General features: G+C 41.8%; 2 protein-coding genes across 3 annotated transcripts in view; both read left to right on the top strand.

Moving 5' to 3' along the window:
- Positions 1-19,254, top strand: part of LOC107392426 (delta-like protein 4) — a 101,370-nt gene extending 82,116 nt beyond the window's left edge. Inside the window, exons 1-11 of one of the 2 annotated variants that reach the window (XM_015970224.3) lie at positions 13,566-14,082; positions 14,156-14,407; positions 14,810-14,864; positions 15,263-15,526; positions 16,085-16,145; positions 16,353-16,483; positions 16,593-16,762; positions 16,996-17,215; positions 17,297-18,038; positions 18,143-18,251; positions 18,326-19,254. In XM_015970224.3, the coding sequence (XP_015825710.3) occupies positions 14,029-14,082; positions 14,156-14,407; positions 14,810-14,864; positions 15,263-15,526; positions 16,085-16,145; positions 16,353-16,483; positions 16,593-16,762; positions 16,996-17,215; positions 17,297-18,038; positions 18,143-18,251; positions 18,326-18,331 (2,064 nt within the window). In that variant the 5' untranslated portion in view covers positions 13,566-14,028 and the 3' untranslated portion in view covers positions 18,332-19,254. Of the gene's footprint in view, positions 1-13,565; positions 14,083-14,155; positions 14,408-14,809; positions 14,865-15,262; positions 15,527-16,084; positions 16,146-16,352; positions 16,484-16,592; positions 16,763-16,995; positions 17,216-17,296; positions 18,039-18,142; positions 18,252-18,325 lie in introns of those variants that run through there. The other variant, XM_054741568.2, reaches the window with a different exon arrangement.
- A 2,675-nt stretch (positions 19,255-21,929) lies between these two features.
- LOC107392428 (glutathione-specific gamma-glutamylcyclotransferase 1) lies at positions 21,930-23,485 on the top strand. Its single transcript, XM_015970225.3, has 3 exons — positions 21,930-22,342; positions 22,521-22,556; positions 22,854-23,485. Exons 1-3 carry the CDS (start codon positions 22,172-22,174, stop codon positions 23,256-23,258), a joined length of 612 nt encoding a protein of 203 aa, XP_015825711.1. The 5' UTR covers positions 21,930-22,171; the 3' UTR covers positions 23,259-23,485.
- The last annotated feature ends 1,029 nt before the right edge of the window (positions 23,486-24,514 follow it).

The following is a 24,514-nucleotide window of genomic DNA, read 5'->3' on the forward strand; positions in this document are numbered from 1 at the left end:
CTTCCTTATGTAGATGTGGCGGGTGACGTGGGCCGGAAGACTGGCGCTGGGAATGCTGGGTAGTGGAGTTCGGTTGGCCTGAGTGAGTGTGGGGTCCTCCCCCGGAAGATGTCGAGTGTTGTGAAGGAGGCAGCGTGACACATTTAGCCAACATGGAAACAGTACTCACAAACACATCGTATTTGTATGATATCCTGTGAATCTCACCCAAAATATCAATTTTTTACATTTTAATTGAAAGCCTCATTTTGAATCATTTCTGTTCTAATTGTTATACGCGCCCACCCTCTGTTTCCCAGCACAAGACGTGATGAATATTCAGATGCCAGGAAGCTGAAACAGCATAAAAACATTCTTAGTAAAGTTTAAATTGGACAATTCTTTCCAGCTAAACCATCGCTGAGCACCCGGGATAATATTTTTCCAAATGGACTGAATTGCAGCATTTAGCCAGCCCCTTAACATATTTGTTCGATGCATGGTTTAGTGCCGGGGCCACATCAGTGGCCTTGATGTTGTTTCCTTTTTTTTTTCTTCTTCCCTGCTTTTTTCTTTTGCTTCTCATGTCTGACAAATTGTTTCCAGCTAGTTTACGACGGTCAGACCGTTGGGGAACAATACTTCGTGGACACGACGAGGCACAAGCTCCACCACAGGACTCAGAGAGGGGCGAGGTGCTTGCAGGAATCACTTGCTGAGATAACAAGATAGTAAAAAAGCAGGAACATGCAGATGTTAGAGTAAAGATTTTGGGTTAACTTGAGCTGTGCATGCAACAATCTGAAAAGCTGAAGGTTGGAGCGACAGCTGTGAGTGTTTAAATGATTCATCTTCTACTTCTTCCTACTGGTGATGGTAAACATTTGGCTGAAACAGTTTGGATGCACATCTGCAGAGGTTGATTATATATATTTAGCCCAGATAATAATTTCTGGACCTCATATGTTGTGTAATTACAGACAGCACCTGTGTCTGGCCCACCTGCAAAAGCCAAGCTGCAATTTAGCTATAATTACATCAACAAAATGAAAATGTTCAGCAGCAGAACCTTGAAAAGTTTTAACACCATTTCTTAAAAAGAAAGAAAGAAAGAAAGAAAAGTGCACCTGTAGTGCAGTATTAGGAATAATTAAAACAGACAGATCACTGTTTCCGCCTCACCACATGGGTCAAGGTTGAGCAATACAGGTGACACGGAGGGCAGCGGGACCAAGGTTATCAGTCAGGCTAATTGATGAGCCGGGCTGTTGTTACTGTGCCCAAGTATAGGCCAGAAGAGGAACAGGAAGGCAGCCTTCAAGGCTGCCATGTTTGTGTTGTGAGGACAAGGGTGAGAGGTCAGTCAAAGATTGTTGTTTGTGGCTATTTGACATTCAGCTGCAGGAGGAGGGTGAAGGGTACGCTTCGGTCGTCCTGGTGAGAATGGAGATGCGAGCAAGTGGCAGGCTCTGCAAAGATCAATGAATGTGGTGGAAAAAGGAGTGGCCTGAAACAGCCAATGGAGGCTGGGCTGGGCTGGAGCTGCAGGGAGACGACGTAAACAAGGAAACCACCTGATGTGAGCAGGGTCAGATCAATGCTCAGCTCCCTGCAGAAGCAGGTGCTTCCTGAGTCCTGCTCTTTCAATCAGGCCAGCCTCACAGCCCCTCTTGCTTCTCACTCCTCTCAATCCTCTGCAGTTTTATAGCACGATGGCTAAGGTTGAAATAAAACCTGAAAGTACCTTTTTCACAAAATCCCAAAGAAGTTGGTGTGGGGCAGCCATAAACAAGTTTAGCCAGAGTCTTTATCTGCAGATGAAATGCATTTTGCATTTAAAGGGACAGTCAGGAAAACAAAACTCAGTTTCCAGCATCTAATCCCAACGTTTATAAGCTCACCTCTCCTGCACTTTTTCTTTTTTGCATCCCTCTTCTTTCTTTTTCACTTTGCTGGTTGGTCTTGGATTGTTTCGCGCTGTCCAATGAGGAAGGAAGTCGGTGTGAGAAAGTGCCTGTTTTTTTGGGACCAACAGGAATTGGCCTCATCACAAGAGGTTCCTTTTTTTTGCTGCTGGAACAATGCACTGGCGTCACACCCCTCAACTGGACCTCGGCATTTCACATGGAAAAATGTTCCCAGAATTCCGCTCCCAGGCTCGGGTAAGGCCGAGGATGGGGTGAGGGTGAGAGGGCGGGAGGTGGATGGTGAACACAATCTGACTGATGGACACTTGTCCCAAACACGAGCAGGGAAAGTCGAACACCACGTCGCATCCTAAACGTTTCCTCCGCTAAAGGGGCAAAATATGAAATAGAAATGATAATTAAAGACAAATTCCACCTGAGCAGATCCAGTGAGCTGGTGTCCAGCCACAGACAAAAGACTCGGTGAGCTGTATTGTGTGACAGGTCAGCTGAACGCTCCTTTGGGGTTACATAAGCTCCTCAGAGCAATGTGTAATTACTGTGAGAGAGGATATACGCTTCTGCTCACTCTGAGCTTTATCAGCTCCAACAGAATACTTGGAATTTTGATGGAAGTTCATGAAGTAAAATCAATCTTAAATTTATTGTTTGACATCTGGTCCCTTTGGGAGAGCTTATTAATGACTTTAACCTGAAATTTAAATCAAAGAGTAGAAATAAAACCAAAAGGGAATAAATCTAAAGATGAGGAGACATTATCAATACAAAAAAGAAACTAGTTGTTGTGACCACCCAAGTGCTGCTGGGTGCTAATGATAAACAAATAAACCCCATCAAAACACACTCGCAGACCACTTATGTGTCGATAAAAACAATTGACTGAAACAAAATTCTAACATTTTTGCGCAAACTGTTATTTCCGACTCACGGTGCTCGAGTAACCGTTTCCTGAAAGTACTTTCTTTTACTCTTGGTTAAGTACTTGTGTCACTACTTTTTACGTACCATGCTGTCTGCAGAGACCTTCAGCTGGACTCCTTCCTTTACACCGCCGCTCCCTACAACAGGGCTCACCAACCTTTGTGAAGCTGAGAGCTACGTCGTGATCACTGAGCCACTTAAGGGCCACCAGGGTGATGCACCAAGTTTTGTCATGCGCACAATGCTGACCTTTGACCTAGGTTTGAGTTGAACTAAACTTTGTTAACAGTATCATTTCTAAATCATATCAGTGCAAGTGCTATAAGAAAACTCTTATTCCTTTGGGTGTGCCACTTTACAGGTCGCCACAGCCAATAATCTGTCTCCATTTAGTCCTGTCTTCTGCATCTTTAACCCTCACACCAACTAACTTCATGTCGTCTTTCACCACATCCATAAATCTCCTTGTTGGTCTTCTTCTCAGCCTCCTACCTCGTAGCTTCAACTTCACCGTCCTTCTATCTATGTCATCATTGTCTCTCCTCTGGACATTTCCAAACCCTCTCAGTCTGGCCTCTCTGACTATATCTCCAGAACATCTAACATGAGCTGTCCCCCTCCACAAACTCCACTTCTGTCCTCCTGTCTTGTCCTCATGAACACGGTCTCTAAACCAGACAACACGGCTGGCCTCACTACTGTCTCCTACACCTGAAACCCTTTTCTCACACATCACACCTGACACTTTTCTCCACCCATCCCAACCTGCTTCACACCTGTCCCTCTGCATTGCTTTGGACTATAGACCCTGAGTCCTCTACCCGTTTTACTACTCCCTATAACATCACCATCCCACTTGTGTCCCTCTCATTAACACACATGTATTCTGTCTTCATTCCTTACTTTTCCAGTACATATCTCCACCTCTCTGGCTTTTCTTCTACCTTCAACCTGTTCTCACTGCAGATCACTATGTCATCTGCAAACGGTTCATGGAGACTCTTGTCTATCATCTACCAGTCTGTCCATCACCAAAGCAAACATGAAGGTGCTTAGAGCCTTGATGCACTCCCATCTCCACCTTGAACTCCTCTGTCACTCCTGCAGCACACCTCACTGCTGTCTCACAGTTATCATACATGTTCTGCACGACTCTAACATCTTCTCTGCCACTCCAGACCTCCTCGTGCACCACAGCTCCTCTCTCAGCACCATCGTAAGCTTTCTCTAAATCTACAAAGACACAATGCACATCCTTCTGACCTTCTCGCACTTCATCTTCAGCTTCCTGAAGGCAAAAGTTGTATCTGTAGTACACTTTCTTGGCATCAACCCGTGCTGCTGCTCACAAATACTCACTTCTGACCTAACCCTAGCTCTCGCCACTTTTTCCCAGAGCTTCATTGCTCAACAGGTTTCTTCTACTGTAGTTCTCGGTTGCCATGTTTTAATCACAATGTGTGATTCAGAAAAATGTCAGCAGAAATAATTGTACTATTTTTATAGGGCTTCTGGGGGTACCAGGTTGGTGAGTCTACATCCGAAAGTATTTCTGGTATTGAATCATCATTCTCGGCCACAGGACCTTTCCCACTGGCAAAATGTGTTCAATATAAATACCAATTCAATTCAATTCAATTCAAGTTTATTTATATAGCGCCAAATCACGACAAGAGTCGTCTCGAGGCACTTCACATAATAAACATTCCAATTCAAGTCAGTTCATTAATCCAATCAGAAATATCGTTTCCTATATAAGGAACCCAGCAAATTGCATCAAGTCACTGACGAGTGTCAGTGACTATACAGCAATCTTCATACTAAGCAAGCATAAAGCGACAGTGGAGAGGAAAACTCCCTTTTAACAGGAAGAAACCTCCAGAGAATCCTGGCTCAGTATAAGCAGCCATCCTCCACGACTCACTGGGGATCGAGAAGACAGAGCAGACACACACACACACACACACACACACACACACACACACACACACACACACACACACACACACACACACACACACACACACACACACACACACACACACGCACACACACACACAAAGTAATATAGTTCTATTGTGATGTCTTAGTAAATATTCTATTTGGTGAAAAATAAACTTTATTGTATTTATCCTAGTGGATCTATAATTAAACGGGTAAACTAGTAGTGGCACATCCAACGTCAAGGAAAGCAAAAAGTTATTATCAGGAGAGGGAGAATGTTTTAGTGGTTAGCAGCAGTGTGCTAGACGATACCCCCTCCATGAGGCCACCACAGCTCAGCAGAACATCGTTGTAGCTTCTTCTGGGGAGAAAAACACTTACAGAGAAAATAAAGTTAACAGCTGAAATTTCAGAAAATAATACAGTTAAAGAGCAGATTGTAGAAGAAAGCAGTAGAGTGTGAAAAGTGGTCAGTGTATCCTCCAGCAGTACCACCACTGCTTTGTTCTGTTTGTCTTTAGCTTTGCCCATTCCCTTTCCAGTTGTCATATTTTTGCGGACTTCAGCTTTTGATAAAAAATAGTAAAATAATAAAATGTCCCTTGTCCTTTGACCTGGGCATCTAGAGTCTGATTTACACTACCCCCAACAGCAGTGCTTAGTTCGTTCCCATTTGAACATCTGAAGGAGACAAAACTTTGTGACAAGAGAAGCGACTCAAACCCACAGGCACGCATGCAAGATGCACCCCTGTTTGTACAGTATTAAATTGTAGCCGGTACAAGTATTCAGTTTTATTTTTGTTTTCATCAGATCAGTTAGTGATACGTTTGTCTTCATTGCCCTTTTAATATCAAAACTGCTTGTATAATTTAGTTGCCCAAATATTTTGGCTTGTTTCTGTTATAAAGTATTTAAATAGGAAAATAATCAAAAACATGTGATGGGAAAGTTCTATTCATTTTTATTTTTTTTGTTTTGTGTGTCTGATAAATAATAGCTCTGGGATTTGGTGCTCGACTCAAAGTTGTTTCTGTTGTGTGGTTTGTGTCACAGCTCCTTGTTTGGCAGCCGAAAGACAAACACGTTTACTGCACAAATGTGCTTGGTTTGCAGTTATGATATCAGAGCCATTTATCACCTTATTGGCTAATAAATCATCATGGAATGTCTGAAAACACAAAATCTGATCTGGAAGATTAATCTGAGTGACACAGCAACTTATTTTCCTAATCCATCTGGAATGCACCAGAGAAAATCTCCGTCTTTGTCAGTAAGCTACTGCTGTTGTTCCGAGGCATGAGGTTTCATCAGGTGAACTGTGATGCATCATCCATACAGTAACTAAAGGTTGAGGTGTGACTGCAAAAAAGGCCAAAACGTGTGCACCATCTCTTCACATTCCACCACTTCTCCATGCGGTCATGGAGGAGGTAACTCCTCCTAGGGGATCTCATGGCATTCCCAGGCCAAAGAGGCTGAGTTACAGCTCTGCCAATGGGCAGGAAGTCAGGAACCATCTTAATCAGATGCCTGAATCACCTCAGTTGACTTCTTTCAATATGGCTGCCTTTCAGCTTCCCGATGAAGGAGCTCCAGTTCACATGGCAGGATAATCGTGCATTCATAACTAATAAAAAATGTAAACAGAACGCTCCCAAACACAACGGTAACAGAATGAATTTCCAAGATGATGGAATTAGAATCAAAGGTTACAGGTTTATGTTTGTGAGTGAACCAACATGGAAAATAACAATTTCAAATCATCAAAGCAAATCATGCTGTCGGTCTAAATAAAGAATGATGCATTATAAAGTTGTGTACTGCAGAGGTCATGTGTCCCTGGTCAGGAAATGGGAGGAAAACAGCAGATAAGAGATCATTCAGTATTTGGGTAATTAAGCCACAAAGCCTTATCACGGAACATCACAGCATCTAAGCGCTGCATACCAAGGTGAAATTACAAGTCACTAATCATGCTGATGGTGTCCAGTGATTAAGCTGAACTTCCTCTACGGTGCCAGAGACCAAAACTTTTAAAACTTTGTAGATTAATCTTTGCCTTTCATGACAGGATCCTGCTTCTAAACACAGAATAATTCCAGAAAACAAAACAAAAAAAATTGATCGAAACAGTTGTGCTGCACACACACACACTTGTTCCCATCACCTACCAATCGGTGGATCAGTGTGTGAACTGCAGGCCAGGGATTTGCAGTCCCATGGTGTTCTTCCTGATTGGCTGACTTTACAGTCCTCTTCACACCAGCACGCTCTTCCCTCATCTCCATTTATCTTTTTCCTTTTCCTGCTGTGCGGTTTTGTCTTGCGTAAGGAGGATTTCCTTCAGGTGACGATAGCTTCTTCCAAACACATGTTGATAGTCAAGAACTTCTCTGACATCACATGTTTGACTTTAATGTGGTGCAAGTGTATGGACTGATTGAATACATAATAAAAGGGAGATTTTTTCCGATTGCATAATTGCTTTAAAAATTTTGCAGGGCGATGAATTTCCCTGCAGTCAAGAATGATGTCACAGTGACACCAAACGTCCTTTCAGCAGCCTCAGATCTCCACTAGAGGCACCGGTGTGCATCATGCCATGATGTCGGTGGACTTCACAGCATTGTTTGTTGTATTGTAAAGATGTTGGAGATGTGTTTAGTCAACAGTAATGTACGAAGGTGGCTGAAAATGTACAAAACAACCTCGAGGCTCTTCTTAAAAGACTCTTGAGAGCTGCAGCTTTACATTTACTGAAAACAGAGATACAGAAATACGTCATGCTTTTTGTTGGACCACTGCATGTTGGGAAAAAGTTATGGATGTGCTCTTTGAGTTTTACTGGATAACATTCTTCATAAAATGAACATTTTTTTTTATATAATGTTAAGGATGTTTGAGACTCTTATTGTGAAGGAGGGAAGGAAGTTCTTTGAGGTCTGCCATGGATACTACCGAAGTAGACCAAAGAGTGGTGTATCAGATCAAGCATCCTGCCTCTGGGTTGGGTCACTCTGGCGGAACCAGAATGTCACCATCAGTTTTCTAACTTTGCACTTTTGTCATTGAAAGACCTGGTGAAACTGGTCAGGTCCATGAAGCCCTCTGGTTCTCCTGAGGACTCCCTCCCCCCTAAAGTAATAGTTGGGGCCCTCCCTGTGCTGGCCCCCTTCATTTTGGACATTGTAAACAGCAGTTTATCTACAGGCATATTTCCAATGGCATTCAAGAATACGGTTGTTCAACCACTATTGAAAAAACCTGGCTTGAATCATACTGTGCTTGCCAATTACCACCCCATTTCCAAGCTTCCATTTTTATCCAAAGTCACTGAGAAAGTGGTTCACACTCAACTGTCACTTCATCTGGAACATTACTGCCTCCTCGACCATTTTCAATCTGGTTTCAGGCCATACCATAGCACAGAATCTGCTCACGTTTGTGTGCTAAATGATATTTTGATGGCAACTGATGGTCAGACATTTTAGCATCCACATTGATAACTGCTCCTCTCCATCTGTGTCGCTATCCTGGGGGGTGCCTCAAGGTTCAGTCTTGGGGCCACTCCTCTTCTCAATTTATTTGTTACCACTGGGAATGATTTTAGCAAAACTTGGAATGAGTTACCACCTCTACGCAGACGACTGTCAGATTTATTTGGCTTTAAATGAACCTGATTCCACTTACCTACTCATTGACTGCCTTTCTGAAGTCAAAAACTGGCTCTCTGCCAACTTTCTTTGCCTCAGTGAAAACAAGACAGACGCTTTTATTTTTAATCCAAAAAATTCCAAGCACTCACCTGACAACACTTCTCATCCATTGCTGAACGTGAAACCCGGTGTCACTAGTCTGGGAGTGAGACTCGACTCTGACCTGTCCATGACCTCACAAATTAATGCTACTGTCAAGTCCTGTTTCTTCCAACTGCGCTGCGTCACCCGCTTAAAGTCCATAGTTAAGAGACCTCATCTGGAATCAATCATCCACGCTTTTATTATCTCACGTTTGGACTATGCCAACTCGTTGCTCACCATTGAGTGTCTTCAGCGAGTACAGAACGCCGCAGCTAGATTCCTCACAAATACCTCCAGACGTTGTCACATTAAGGTTGGTTTATGCTTGACGCATCCGCGAGGTCCGCACCGCGTGGCGAAATTGCGTCATTTTAACAACCACGCCCCCCCACCGCGCCTCCGCACAGCCCAAAATTTCAGCAACGCGCACCTAGGAAATTTTCTAACCACGTGGACGGTCGGACGCTGAAAAACATGGCGGACCGGCAAGAACTAGTATGGCAGAGGTTCGTAAATACAGACATTTGTATGATTCAGCTCTCAGAGATCACCGTGATCAACATGTTGTTAATAATTCTTGGAGAGAAATAGCTCGCACTGTCGGAAAAGACGAGGACGCTGTTAAAAATGCTGGAATGCCATGTTGTAAACAACAGTAATTTCTTTTTCTACTATGGTGTAGTGTTGGATGCATGCCGTAGAGCTCCCTGCTGCCCTGTTCAGTTTGGGAGAATATTGGCTCACCGCAGAGACAAGCCGCATGAACCATAAACGCTGCGAGTTGTGAAGCGCCTTCTATCCGCGAGCCGCATCACCAAGCGGCAAGTAAATGCGTCAAGCATAAACCAAGCTTTACTCCCATCCTCGCCCGCTTACACCAGTTACCTGTGCAGTACTGGATACAGTTCAAAATCCAACTTTTTGTCTATGAAGCAATGAATGGCCCAACTCCCACTTACCTCGCTGAACCAATACAACCGTATGCTCCTTCTAGATCCCTTAGATCAGCAGATCAGCTACTGCTGTGCATCCCGAAGTGCACTACAAATCTCGTGGGGAGCAAATCTTCTCTTTTGCTGCCCCCAAACTCTGGAATGCGTACGACAGGCCCCTTCACTAGGCTGTTTTAAGTCGGCGTTGAAGACCTATTATTATCACCTTGCCTTTGGTCATTGACCTAGTTTTACTATATCCTAGGAATGATTGCCTTTGATGTTTTTCAGTGCTTTCCCTGCTTTTATTTTCTCATATTTTTTAGTCCCGTGTCTTCTTATTCATTAGTTGTTTATTCGTTCCATTATTGTTGTGATGGCACTTTTATTAATTCATTTTTAATCTTATTTTTAGGTTGTTTGATTTTATTTCTTTTTTATGGAGCTCCTCTGTTCCTTGCTGTACAGCACTTTGGTCAGCTGTCATGCTGTTTATAAATGTGCTCTATAAATAAATGGTATGGTATCAAAAGCCTACATTTCTAAGTCTATTTTGTTAAAAGACAATTATAACTGTCACTTATAACATTAATAATAATAAAAAAGAACTAATACAACTGAGGCGAGTACTGCAATGGAGTTCACTTCCTCTGACTAGTATGGAATTGACATATTTTCTTGAGATTTTGAGTTTATACTAGAATATGTTCTACTTTTTTCTGGAAATTTATCTTAACTTTTATCTTTTAAAGGGCAGGAAAACATCATGAAAAAGGAGTTCAGTCCTGATATCTTATTGAAGCATGCACATTAAGGAAAAATCATGAGTATACCTTATTAGTATTATTTTTACAATCTGTATTTTTTATGTTTTAAAAATATTTTATTGTATAAATGTTTATTTATTTTCTATGTTTGCCTACATTATAATATAACCCTCATTGACTCTAATAAATATTTTAAAAAGCTAATAAATACATTTTCTTTGTGTGGGAATGAAGAGGTTCATCTAGACACTTCTTTCTTGTTATCTTTTTTTTTACACTGGATAATTTTTTCATTCTTCAGCTTTACAATCCCATTGATTTAAATCAAGTCTTTAAAGCACAGCTTTCTAGATGTTCATCTGTAACTGGACAGCACGGCGGTGCGAGAGCAGGAAACCACCACTTGTTTTGTCTAATTGCAACAGCAGGTGATTTCTCCTCCCAGAACAACATGCTCAGAAGCCTCGGACCTATTGGCAGCGCACATCAAAAGCTCCCATTGATTGGCCCAACAGATTGGGGCATAGAGATCAAATGTGCTGTAAAGAAGTGTTAAACTGGAGCAGATTTCTAAACTAGGGGCAACCATCTGTTACCACTGTAGCTAATTTTTTACTGCCCTCGTCCATTGTTTGTGGTGTGTCCAGAGTGAAATGCAGGAGGATAAAATACAGAAAATGAACACTTTAGCACAAGTTACAGTTTTGAGTTATGTTGGAGGAGGCACTCTGTGTCCAGCATAAATACAAAATAAACAGTATGTCGCAGAGGACAATTTTATTCAAGGTCTTTGATCCCTGTTAAATATATGAAGGACACAAAAATTCTTTCATGTGTGTTTTGGAAATAAGTGTCAACAGCATGCTGGTGTGACCGGTGTCAGGGAGTTCGAGAGCGTTCTGCAAGACTATCTCTCTCTCTCTCTCTCTCTCTCTCTCTCTCTCTCTCTCTCTCTCTCTCTCTCTCTCTCTCTCTCTCTCTCTCTCTCTCTTTCTCTCTCTCTGCGATATGAAAAGTGAAGTAGCACATGCTCAACACAAGCGAATGCTTCATATGTTTGACTGATGGGACTTCGAACATACTTTAGGATTTATAATTTGTTATGAAGTCAGTCTGGGGAGAAAATAAAACACATAATTTGTCCAATTAACTAAACAACTGCAAGCTGCAGGCATCCAAAGACTAAAGAGTTTTCAGTCTGCATATTTCTAAATGATTTTTTAAGGCGCAGCTGAGATGACAGAACAATTAGAAGTCAGCTTTGCAAAGCACTGTCACAAAGAAAAATGGTGATCCACACAAAGCTGCAGATGGAACTGAGGTTGTGTTTGTTTCCAAGGCTGTGTTTATTCTAGGGCAGCAAAAAAGAGCCACTTATTGTTTTCAATAACCAAAAGTAAATAACCCTTTTAGCTACGCACCTAAAGAGGCCATCTAATGCAAAACTCACCTTTTGCATCCTTTTGTGCTGCCATGCGGGTCTCTACTGTCTCTTTAAACACACCGCAAAATGAAACTGTCCATCTGTTTTCTGTCAGTGTTTGGTTTTAGGAATATTTCAAATGAGCCATTTCAGAAAATCCCTGTTTGTGATGTCACAATCAGGCAAATTTGCGTAGAACCCGTTCTCACTTCTCCAGGCTGGAGAAGCAGCGGCTCTACGCTAAGCCCCTCCCTGATATTGGAGCTTCCCAATGGCAGCCTTAACTTGGGAGGGGTGGGTGTGGCCAGCTCTAGCTTGTTTTCTTAAAGTGACAGAGCCTTGAAATGGCTTATTCTGGAAGGTACTGAAAATGTCAAGAATAAATGCTGAAATTGATTCACATGGAAGGGATGTTATGCAAAGAACATCATGGTCATGTTTTGTATTGACCATAGAACTATTATAACTTAAGATAAAAAGTCCTAATATGTCTCCTTTAAACGTCACTTAAAATCAGGATCTGTTTATTATAAATTATTTAAATTATAACAATAAGATTAGAGAGTTTGATAAAATCACATGGAGAGATCCTGCGTCTCCAGGAAGTTGCTTCTCCATGCCAGGTCCATGGGTCTTTGTAGCACCTCTTGTTTAGCACAGACCATTTGCTTTACAACAAGCTGCAACCTGAGCAACAGAAGAGAAACCTTAACCGCAGGCCATCAAATATTAAGGTGCATGTATGTTTTGACGTGTGTTTGGGGGGGGGGGCTGTTATTCTACTCTTGTAGTAATTTGATGATGCTTTGCAGCCAATGGTGCCTCCTAAAAGTGAATTCAAATTAAACACTCACGATTCCACTGTTGCGCACATTGATCCACCTGGATCTGTGTGATACGGTCAATGGTGGGAACGGCAAATACTTCAATTACAAAGAAGTATGAGATGTCCGGGCCTCTTACTCACACTGCCCCACACTCAATGGTCCATTGTCTGTACCCTGAAGCTAAACCTCTAAACGATAAATCAAAGGCTGGGCTTACGGGAGGGATGAAGTCACCTCGGCAGGAGAGCTGTTTACACCTTTTGGACCAGAGAACGGTTCTCAGATCCTGTTCCCTCATTGTAAATCCTCCCAGATCAGGTCGATCTGCTGCAGGGGTGATCAAGCTAACAAAGCATGTGCTCAGTGTGCGTGAGCTTGTTATAAAAGTGCACGTTGCATTTGAATTTCTTTATTCAGATGACTTTATATACACTTTCCAGTTCATTTTCTTTCCTCTTTTGGAACAGTTATCCATATAACTGCTGGCTCTGAATGTTAGCTCAACAAACTCAGGATACGTTGTTGGCTTTCATTTAAACACGTGGATTTTTTTTTTTTTTGCTGTGAGAACAACCTCATTCAGGGTTCATTTTACATTTATTTGTTTTTTATTATAGGCAAAAAACAACTTTGAATGGTGGTTTATTATATCTGTGTGTGTCAATGCATGCAAATGTGTATGTTAGGGATTCCTAATGACTCTCCAGTTTAGGAAATAAATAAAGTCTGCCTGGAGAGGAAGGAGAGGTTTTCAGCTGATTTATGAGAGACAGAATGTGTTTACAGTGCGAATCCATTATCCTGCATGGAGTTATCTTCTACTTTATCTTGTAAAATAAACAGAAAGGGTGAGAAAAAGGGTCACACACCCAAGCGGCACCATGAGGAGGTAATCAAGACTGATTTATGTTTCCATCAATTCTACTTTTAAAGAAAATCTGTAGAATAATATTTGAAAAAAATAATTAGTAGATTTGTTTTCTCAGCAGAAGCAGGTGAATTAAAACTAAATCTTACAACGATGTTTACTCTCCAAGCAGGGGGGAGGTGGAGAGGGGAGTGGGTGTTTACTGGCAGGGTTGCACTGACACAGCGTCTATATAAACTGGGAGGGACGTGGAGCGTCTCTCACAGGGAGTCACTTTGCGCCGATGCTCCGCCACATCCGCGCATCACCGTTGGCAACGCAAACCCCGCATAAGCACGGCAAAGTCAAACACCAGCTGACCGCCACGATGGATGGCCAACATAAAGACCGCAGAATGACTCACTTGTGGATATTTACGTTTCTGATAATTGTCTAACCTACAGCAACTGGATAACTCGGGCTTTTCCCAACTTTTTCTTCTGGATACGGACGGATCGTGGAGCTGGATGTGCTACGGGCTTTGGGAGACGGAATCTATTTTGTTTTTTATCAAATTGGTTGAATAAATTTGGAATAGAAACGATTTTCAGAAGGGTGGACTGATTTTTTTGGGATACGCACATTAAACTCTAAAGGATGGCCGATTGGTTCACATCTATCACCGCAATAGTTATGATGTCATTCACTCAGGTATTTTTACCCGCAAACAGCTTTATGAAAAAAATAAATGATTGTTAAATGCTCACTGTGAACTTCTGTTTAGGTTTTGGGATCAAGCGTGTTCGAGATAGATCTCCATCATTTTCAGAATTCAAAGGGGTTGCTGGCAAATGGACGCAGTTGCAGCATGAGCGGCTGCAGGACTTATTTCAAGGTTTGCTTGAAGAACTTCCAGACGGAGGTGTCTCCTGGCAGGTGCATATTTGGGACTGAGAGCACACCTGTTCTGGGCACCGACTCGTTCAGCATCCAGCAGCACGCGAGGCTGCGCCTGCCTCTCAACTTCACCTGGCCGGTAAGAAACGTGTTCTCCGCCGCGCGCGAGCGCACTGAATTTTTTACGCAGGAGAACATTGTGCAGAAGAAAATAATTAATTTAAATAACTTAGTAGGCCTTAGTCTGATGATTTTATGACGTGCTAATTTGTTTTGTGCCAAAAAAAATTCAAAAACTCGCATCCCAGAAAATAAGCTCTTCTTCTGTCACATTTTAAACGTTTTGCAGGTTTCTCTGTTAAGGAAAAATGTCAGCTTCTGTTGGTTTATTCTTCTTTTGGTTGAATTAAAATTATCAAGGCTACTCTACACCCAGATGTATTAAATTACCTAAACAAATCAAATATCATTACAATCACATAGATGTGCCTTTAAGAATGCATTCTTTTTTCTCATGTTTGTGTACTATTTCCTCCCACAGGGGGCTTTCTCGTTAGACATTGAAGCCTGGGATTCGTCAACGGGGCAGACTAAAGGTAAGAGGCTGACATTCCTTGTCTTGCCACTAGAGGGAGACACAATCGCACTTAGATTTATCGCACGTTGAAATCGCCGGTTCTGGTAAAAGAATTTCATCGTTTGTTAGGATAGCTTATGAATCACTCCACATTCATTATACACTAAATATCTCCAACACAATGCACTTCCCTTGTTTTATTTCTGTCATGCGTGGGAAAAGTGGTTTAAGCTTGAATATGAACACTTGCCAGAATTCCCATTGCGAGTCTTTTTATGAGTTTGACACCTTTGTTTGTTAGGTTGTTTATAGCAAAAGAAAAAAAATAAAGCTTATGAAAAAAATATATCATTTTAATACAGTCTCTTTTTTTGATATAGTGTCAGATGAGTTCAAGTTGTGCATTTTTCTTCACAGAAACCAGCAAAGCTGATTTCTTGATCAGCTCATTTTCCATTCGAGGAAAGTTGGAAATAGGGTCCGAGTGGTCCCAGGATGTGCAGATCGGGAGGCAGACGGAGCTAAGGTACTCATACCGGATCATCTGCAAAGACAATTACTACGGGGACACTTGTTCCAAATATTGCGCAGAGAGAGACGATCGTTTTGGCCACTACACCTGCAAACCTGACGGGGAGATAGACTGTCTGCCTGGATGGAAGGGACATTACTGCGAAGAACGTAAGAAAACGTGAAGATGTGATTTTTATTTGTTATATTGATATAAAATATGGGCTTAAAATCATAAACATTTTATTTATTTTTCAGATTTATACTTAAATAAACCTATTATATTATTTATATAATATAAGTATATCAAATAAATCTGAGGCTGCTTCTTTCTGAGCGCCTGCGCTTTAATCCAGGGCGGTGGTCGCTCTGCAGCACGCGCCGAGGTTAATCGCGGCATTATCGGGCGCCACGCGCCACTAAATTGAGGGTTCTTTTGTTGAGGCGGTGCAGGGCAGCAGCTGCACGCGGGGCTCGAACCGTCCTCCGACAACAATGGGTGCAGCTGTCCTCCTTTTCTGAGAATAAGCATCTGCTGCGCTCAAACCACACGCGCTTAAAAAAAAGGCAAACACCGTGAAAAATCTGTGACAGGGGCAGAAATAAATGATCTCTTAATGAAAGAGCTCAGGTAAAAGGTCTGTAAGAAAGGATTAACAGGAGGTGTGACATTTTGATTATTTTTAATGTCTAAATAGATAAAATTTCATATTTGTTTTTCTTTTACAGCAATCTGTCTGGAAGGCTGCAATGAAAATAATGGAAACTGTACAGTCCCAGGAGAGTGCAAGTGAGTGTCAAACAACGATTAAAAATGCACTTACATTTATATAAAATAAACACAAACTGTGCATTTCTGTTCAGTTTTAGTAAATAAAATGACAGCATGGTGTAAACACAGAACGTTTTCATTCTTCACCTGTTTCTAGTCCACTGGCCTTTGTGAGTGAGTGCAAGTTTATGTTTGAGCCAACTGCCATGTTTCATGTGTGAACAGATGCAGAAAGGGCTGGCAGGGACTCTTTTGTGATGTGTGTAAACTTCATCCGTCCTGTAAACATGGTACCTGTAAAGAGCCGTGGCAGTGCACCTGCAAGGAAGGCTGGGGAGGCATCTTTTGTGACCAAGGTGAGCACTCTACCTCATCTCTAAATGACACAGGAGACTGGCTGCTCAAAATAAAGCGGCTCGATTCTCTTTGGCTTCATTAGTAATGTTTTCACCCTTTTGTTGACAGATCTGAACTACTGCACTCATCATAAACCCTGTGTAAATGGGGCAACGTGCATGAATACAGGCGAGGGTAGCTACACCTGTGCTTGCCTGCCAGGCTTCTCTGGGGTTAACTGTGACTCTGAGGTCAGGGAGTGTGAGAGCGAGCCCTGCCTCAATGGAGGCCACTGCCTGGTGAGTCCGGAAGTCGCTCTCTCTCCTTTCCCACAGCGCAGGCTTTCCTGTTTTTGTTTTCGCCTTGGTCTATCTGCTACTACAGGAGGATGCTATCGATTGTCAAGTTACATGACCCAGTTCACAGACTTTGCACTGTAAATAGATTTCAAACTGAGGAGAATGGGAGGCAGTTGTTTGAAGGAGAAAAAAATAATTTGACAGAACATTTCCATGTTTTTTATCCTCTGCAGGACTCTGAGAATGGTTATACGTGTGTTTGCCCTAAAGGATTTGAAGGTCCACTCTGTGAACACAAGGTACTGACTTGTGTAGATAGGCCATGCTTTCATGGAGGCACGTGCACAGAGAGGGACAACGGCCTTAGTTACACATGCGAGTGTCCAGCTGGATACACTGGGCTCAACTGTGAGAAGAAAATGGACAAATGTACCTCACTGCAATGTGCTAATGGTAAATCCCGGTCTTATTGCATCTAAAATCAATCTTAATTACTGGAGTCTAATAAATAAGTGTATTTGCTTGTTTTCACAGGTGGACACTGTGTGGTTCACGGTAGCCTCAGGCTGTGCAGCTGTCGCTCAGGTTTCACCGGACTGCGCTGTGAGATCAACATCGACGAATGCGCCAGGAACCCGTGTGCAAACGCTTCCACCTGCATAGATCGCATCAATGGCTACACCTGCACCTGCGCACCAGGCTACACCGGACGCCACTGTGATAGGCCCACAAACCACTGTGCCTCTCAGTTCTGCCTTAATGGGGGGACCTGCACCCGTGGACCCATGGGCAAACCTGCTTGCATCTGCCCCACTTCCTACAGCGGTCCCCAGTGCCAGTATGGTGGTCAGAGCTCAGCCAATACTCCCAGCCCCAACAAAGCCTTGGAGTCCAATGAAAAGCTGAACGTTGTTGCCATTGGCTCAAGCGTTGGTCTGGTGGCTGTTGTGGTGTTTCTCTGCTTGGCGCTGGTGCTTGTACGTAACATGACGCAACGAAAAAGCAAGGAGCAGGACTCTAAGACAATGAACAACATCTCTAAGGCAGACTTTCAGAAAGAGAACCTTATCTCTGCCGCTGAGCTCAAGAACACAAACAAGAAGATTGATTTGGACGCGGACTGTCCTACAGAGAAGTCCAATCATAAACTCATCAATCACTATCACTTGGACTATAAATCCTCCCTGAGGTACAAGGACGAGCTGTCCCTTTTGGACAAAGATGAAAACTGTGAAAGGACGATAGCAGAACAGAAGCAATTAAGTAGAATGTACAGGTAAAGGCACGAATATGATGGCTGTCCCTGGCATACTTACATTTTTCATTATTCTATCACCATAACTGATTTTGTTACTGATGTAATGTTTTTGTCTTTTACAGAGAAAGGCCAGAATGTAGAATATCAACAATATGTTCCTCCAGGGACTCAATCTACCAGTCTGTCTTTGTCATAGGAGAGGAGAAAAACGAGTGCATTATCGCTACTGAGGTAAGTGTTCTCATCTTAAAAGTATTCTGAAAGAAAATAGGACACACATTTACATCTTAAATCTTGTCTTTCAGGTATAATAATCAGAACATTACTCATTGTCCAGTTTGGATCCCTTGTGGACTGTTTACAAGTGTGAAGAGACTGGGATTTACTCAAATGCTGCTCTTGAAAACTTGATAACTGGATGGACGTCTGACTACAGTAGAACTAAAGCTCATGGTTGTTTTGTGAGACTGAAACAAAATATTGTAGGATCAAAGGAAGAAATCTGGCTCACCGATCTGCCTTTGATATTTTTTGTCCCAAACCCTGATCTGCTTTGCCCAAGTTACTCATAAGGCAACGAGAATGAGCAGAATGTATCGTTCTAGTAATCAGGAACCAATCAACATGCCAGGACATGCAGTGTACTATGCAAACAGTAGCACACACAAAAAAAAACTACTGAAAACAGTTCATTTGTGAGTAACTTTCAGCTTTTATTAGTTGTAAAACTGAATTTTTTATAAAGAATGTATGCTGACATCACGAAGCCTTAAATGTACATATAAGGAAAACCCTTGTGCCCTGCCTTATTTTGATTCCTTTGCACAGAAACTTGGAGGTAACAATAACAAAAGTTGCAATATACTGAAACATTCTGCAGGGAAATATATGATTGGGCCTTGAATCTTTGTATGCATCCCAGTAAAGACAAAGACACAGATGAAGTGACCATCAAACCAAGGACGCCTTCAGTGAAAACGACTGAACCAATAATGTTGTTTTTAAGATTAGTATTTCATTAGTAATTTAATTGAATGAAGCACTGATCCTTTTTGTTTTCTAAGATGTTTTGTGTATATAATGTATATTTATATGCCGAGGTTAGACATGCACATGTGTTTTAAGTTGATGATACATAAAAGGTGAATTTATTTTTTATTAGTTTTGGTGTCTTGTTTAATTATTATGATATTATTGTTATTTTCTATTTTGCTATAAAAAGACACAGAACTCATTCCTGGTACACTGTTCTTTTGTTGCTCTTTAGTTGGCGAGTGTGTCCGTGATTCAGTCTAAAAAATAAATGTTGCCCTCCCTAAGAAACTCAGTTTGTGTCAGCTGGCGTGAACATTGGTTCGTTGTTTAGGTGGAATAATATTTGTCCTGGTAATATTTTAATGGACATATTATCATTGTCCATTATGCCATCATTGTCCCGTTTGATGTGGAAACAGTTCTATTCCATTCAGCGGAGATCAATGTGAAGACTTTTTCAAGTATAAATACTTAAAAGTCTAATAAAGAGCCCTTGTGGTTTCATTTATACCTTAATGTAATTCATAGCCAAAAGATTCGACAACACAAGTGTTGGCTTTCACAAAATTTCACTTTGTCCTTTTAATTTGTTCTTGACGTTCCGCTCATTGGCTTTTATTAACAGTTAAATGAAGATTCTCCAAAAAGTTGGTAGATGGAACAAATTGTTCATGGACGGGAAATTTTCCTCCTATTCAAATAAAAATGTTTACTTTACAACCGGCATGACACAAGTCTGATGGTAGTGCTCACCTTTTCTTTCTCCATTGGCCCCAAACTGTTAAGGGTTCATCCAAGAATATGACTTCAGACCAGTCTGTAGCAGGGGCGGATTTAGGACTGAAGAAGATCCGGGGCTTAACACACACACACACACGTGACACGCACTAGTCAACATCATATATATGGCTTTTACCACATAATTTTTCATCTGAAGCTACATAATAAGCATTTTCAGGGCAGAGTAGTGTTCCTGTTAGTGTTTAGTGTGAGATGATAGTAAATATTCCCTTTCTTTCTCCAACAACTTTACCTGATAAGCTAACTTTAGGCAAACCAGCAGCACAACAAATATTTTCAAATAAGACTCACAAACCTGAGTCAACACCAGTCTCATCAAAGCTGGGGTTCTGTCGCCGTACTTTTGGTCTAAAAAACGTCCTTATGTCCATCTTCATAGATGCGTTTCAGGCAGAGACCGTAGAAGAAGCCGGCTGCTGAAGGGCTTCTTCTTCAGTGGTGGAGGCTCATAGCCTGGCAAGCCAGACTAAATAAATGTATTATTTAGTCTGGCCACGCTCCATTGACGGCTCTCGGTTGTGGGGCGGGTTCTACCGTTGTCTTTCAAATGATCTCCGCATGCTATTGGACAATGAATGTGACATACTCTTGTTTCACTCTGTTGCATCATCCCACCCACCAGGCATATAGAGTGCCCTGATTGGCCCACAAAGCGGATAAAGCTCTGTGATTTGTTCACTAAGCAGATAGGGCACTATGATTGGCCTACCATTATGGACCAATCACAGCTCTTTATGTGTTTGAAACCTCTCTAGAGAGCTGTGATTGGCTAGCCAGAGTCCTGGTAGGAGCTGCTGAGGTTCCAATGGAGCATGCCTAGACCATACTTTGCAAAGCAAGAATTTGGTCTAGTTCACTAGGCTAGGAGGCTCAGGCAGGCTGTATACAAACTACTGCCAGCTGCTCCCTCTCTGTTGGACTTTGGTACTGCATGTTACTTCTGCGATTTAGATCCGGGGCTTTTCATGAAACATCCGGGGCTTCAGCCCAAATAGCCGGGCCTAACGCCGCCCCTGGTCTGTAGTCCAATTCCAGAACCTTTTACCTAACAACAGTTTGTCCCTGACGTTTACTTGGGGAAAAAAGTGGTTTCTTTTCTGCTCCCCTTGACACCAGGACATCCTCCAAAAGCCATCATCCCACAGATTCACTCACACCTGCTTGCTGCTATTCCTGACACTGGCAGTGCAACTGCATCAACTTTGAGACCCTGAAGCACAAACTGATCTAGAAATCGTTTGAGTTCGTTTTTGTGGCAAATAGGAGCATTCACAATTGTTTCACATACTTTTTAGCATTTTTTGACTTTATGCAAATGCCTTCATGATTACTGAGGCATAAAGCTACATTATTCTCAAAACCTTTAGCTAGTGGAGTGAGTCAGCGCAGAAAGGCTTAACGTAAAGGAGCACAACCCTGCAAAAGGTGCAAGACTCTCCTACAAACTTGGCCTTATAGCCACTTGGCGGCAGCAGGATTAGTGTGGCGTTCAGAATCCTTGTCTTCCTTTTTCACCCAGGCTGGTATCAAGCACAGGGACAAACAGAGGACACATGTACCATGTATCAGCCTGCATGGGAACAATGGGGTTAGATGCATCAATGTAGAACACAGACACGTAATGAGCTTTAGGGAGCACAGATATAACGCTCCCAGCTATTTATAGGTGATTTGATTACCTGCTGGTATTGACTGTTTGACCTTTTGTGAGCACCTTTTACATCTTAGAGTTTACAGAGAGAATAAAAAAACACAAAGGACTTGCATGTAACAATAGCCTATTTACTAATTTGTGCAAAAAGCTTCAACTTTTTTTAATCAAAATGATTTACATTTGATAAATTAGCTTATACATTTGAAAAAAGCTAAAGATGTGTTTTTATTTCAGTCTTGAACCCAGTGCCCCTTTTGAGAACGTAGCTGTGGTGTTTATGAAGCTCAAATATTTGAAAACAGACAGATAAAAAAGCTGACTGGCTGGTTTTTCTCTTAGTCCAGCCCCTCTGCGATTTGATTGGTTGAGCTCGTGTCGCTCCCAGAAGCCTGAACAACAAACACACGTGCTTGTTCTCTGACGTTCAGGCGGGAGGGGAGATAAAGAGCATTTGCTGGTCCGAGTTTATTTTAAACCGAAGCTGAGGTGGAAAAATAAACGTTCCTCTTTCTAAATGACACGTGGGGGCGGATTTCTGCTCTTGGTGCTTAATAACCCGGGCAGCTATTAGTATGGATAATAGAAAATAACAGGACTTGGGGAGCTACCTGTTGGGGGAAGTGAGTGACTTTAAAAACAAAAACGGATTGAAGAGACCAGAATGAAACTTCACGATCTTGTAAAGGGAAAAAGCAGCTTGTGGATATTTGGATACGGCTCCTTAGTCTGGAAACCAGGATTTGCTTACAACAGAAGCAAAGTGGGATACATTAAAGGATACAAGAGAAGGTTCTGGCACGGGGATGATTTTCATCGAGGGGACAAAGAAAAGGTGAGACTACTTCAAATTAGATCCTGTTAACTCATCAGAAATAAATGATCATTTATTGATTGTGTGTGTGTGTGTGTGTGTGTGTGTGTGTGTGTGTGTGTGTGTGTGTGTGTGTGTGTGTGTGTGTGTGTGTGTGTGTGTGTGTGTGTGTGTGTGTGTGTACTTGTTTGCTTTCCAGCCTGGCAGAGTTGTCACACTTGTATCAGATCAAGAGGTGAGTATTTTGTCCCAGAACAAGCACTTCTATAATCAGATTAGCAATTTATTATTATTATTATTTAAACTATGTCTTTATTATATTCTTAACTGTGTGATCATAAACTACTGTTCCATGATAGAAACACATATGGATTACTTAGCCTATATACCTTTTTTATAATCTAGACCAAAAGGTGCCCACTTAAAATAGGCTGGGGATATTCAGGATTAATGACAGATGTTCTTGTTTTCTGTGCTCTTCTGTGTTCTGAATTCCAAAGTGCGAAAACAAGTTTGTCTATCCCACCTGCAGGCCTGCACGTGGGGCGTCGCATACGAAGTGCCTGAGTGTCAGATTGAAGAATCTCTTCAGTACCTAAACGTGAGAGAGGTTTTGTCGGGAGGTTACGCAACAGAGATGGTGGAGTTCATACCCAAAGAGAAGAGTCCGGATTCGCTGCTGGCCCTCGTCTACATCGCTACCTCTGAGAACCCCATCTACCTGGGTCCAGCGTCGGACAAGGAGATCGCTGCACAGATCTCCATCTGCAGCGGCAACACGGGTCACAATATTGAATATTTACATCGACTCGCAGAGTTCATGAGGCTCTGCTGTCCCGAGGTGGAGGATGAGCACCTTTTTTCCATTGAGGCAGCAGTTGTGAAGATTTTCCAAGAATGTGAAACACGAGACCAAAAATCCCTGCTGGGATTTTAAAAATAAGCGGCACACAGCACTTTTAAAGGTGAATAAAAACTCATGGGGCTGATTAATTATTTATGGTGCTTTAAAAGCTGACAAGTGAAAATAATGAAACTTTTTGCACATCTCAAGAGTTCACTTTATTCACGAACACTAACGATTTACGTTCTTCAAACCCCAAATATATTTTGTTTAAGACATATCATGTATTTTTGAGTGAATAAACATACTCTTAAAGAGGAGCAGCGTGTTCAGGCCCCTTTCTTTAAATTGCTCTACTATCTTTTCTCTATTTTTGTGTTTGTAGCTGAATTATTGATGCATTTCTGCATGTTTCCACATCACTTTGTAAAAAAATGTTAGTAGTTTGGGTAAAATGCTGCCTTCTCCACAAGGCCGGTGATGACACAAACTAAGAACATGAGGTTCAAATCTAAACAGTGAATTACAGCAAAACAGTTATGATCAAATGATACCTGTTATAGATGGTTCTTATAGAATGGCCTCAGTTTGGAGGAATATAGATGTATTCCATCCAGATCGATGAGCTAACAGCTAGTCTTGTTGGAGCCAGGTTAAAAAATGTCATGATGCAAACAATGTTTGGTAAACCTTCATTTAAAACAAATGATTGGATCATTTGCAATACTTCTGGTCAGAACTTCAACTACTGAGTAATGTAAAACTAACAATAGTATCACGATATATCCTGTCAAGTAAAAATGAACAAAAGTGCTGACTCCACATCATCGTATCTTCTCCATCACTATCCTGGGAAGATGTGGGTTCTGCCCCATTCATCCTGGAGCCGTTGTCGGTACAAGATCTGCTCGGGTGCAAAATCGGCTCGGGGTCCATCGACTACCGATGACGTCAAAGTAGTTGATTGGCTGAACATGAACCTTACGGAATTACGTAATCACGTTACGTTGTTATCACGTTACGTTGGTCCAGTCAAATCTTTCTGTTGGAAAGATGGACAACTTTTACAAAGAAATCCATCATTACCTCTTTGAAAATGCACTTTTAGCATAGAGCTGCATGCATATTAGGCTGAACGGTTAACTGCATGTGCAATTAAATTGCGATGTGACAAAAGGAGATTTTCTAATCGCAAAGGCTACAATTTGGCAGCGAGTGGTTAGCGCAATGCTAATATACGTGGAAAAACCCATAGGAATGTTAATGCTAATATCACCGATTACATTATTACAAATTATGAATTAGAAACGTGCCAAATGATTACATTTGGAGTCTAATAGAAAGTAAAA

Source organism: Nothobranchius furzeri, chromosome 18 (assembly GCF_043380555.1).
Source record: "Nothobranchius furzeri strain GRZ-AD chromosome 18, NfurGRZ-RIMD1, whole genome shotgun sequence".
Lineage (NCBI taxonomy): Eukaryota > Metazoa > Chordata > Actinopteri > Cyprinodontiformes > Nothobranchiidae > Nothobranchius > Nothobranchius furzeri.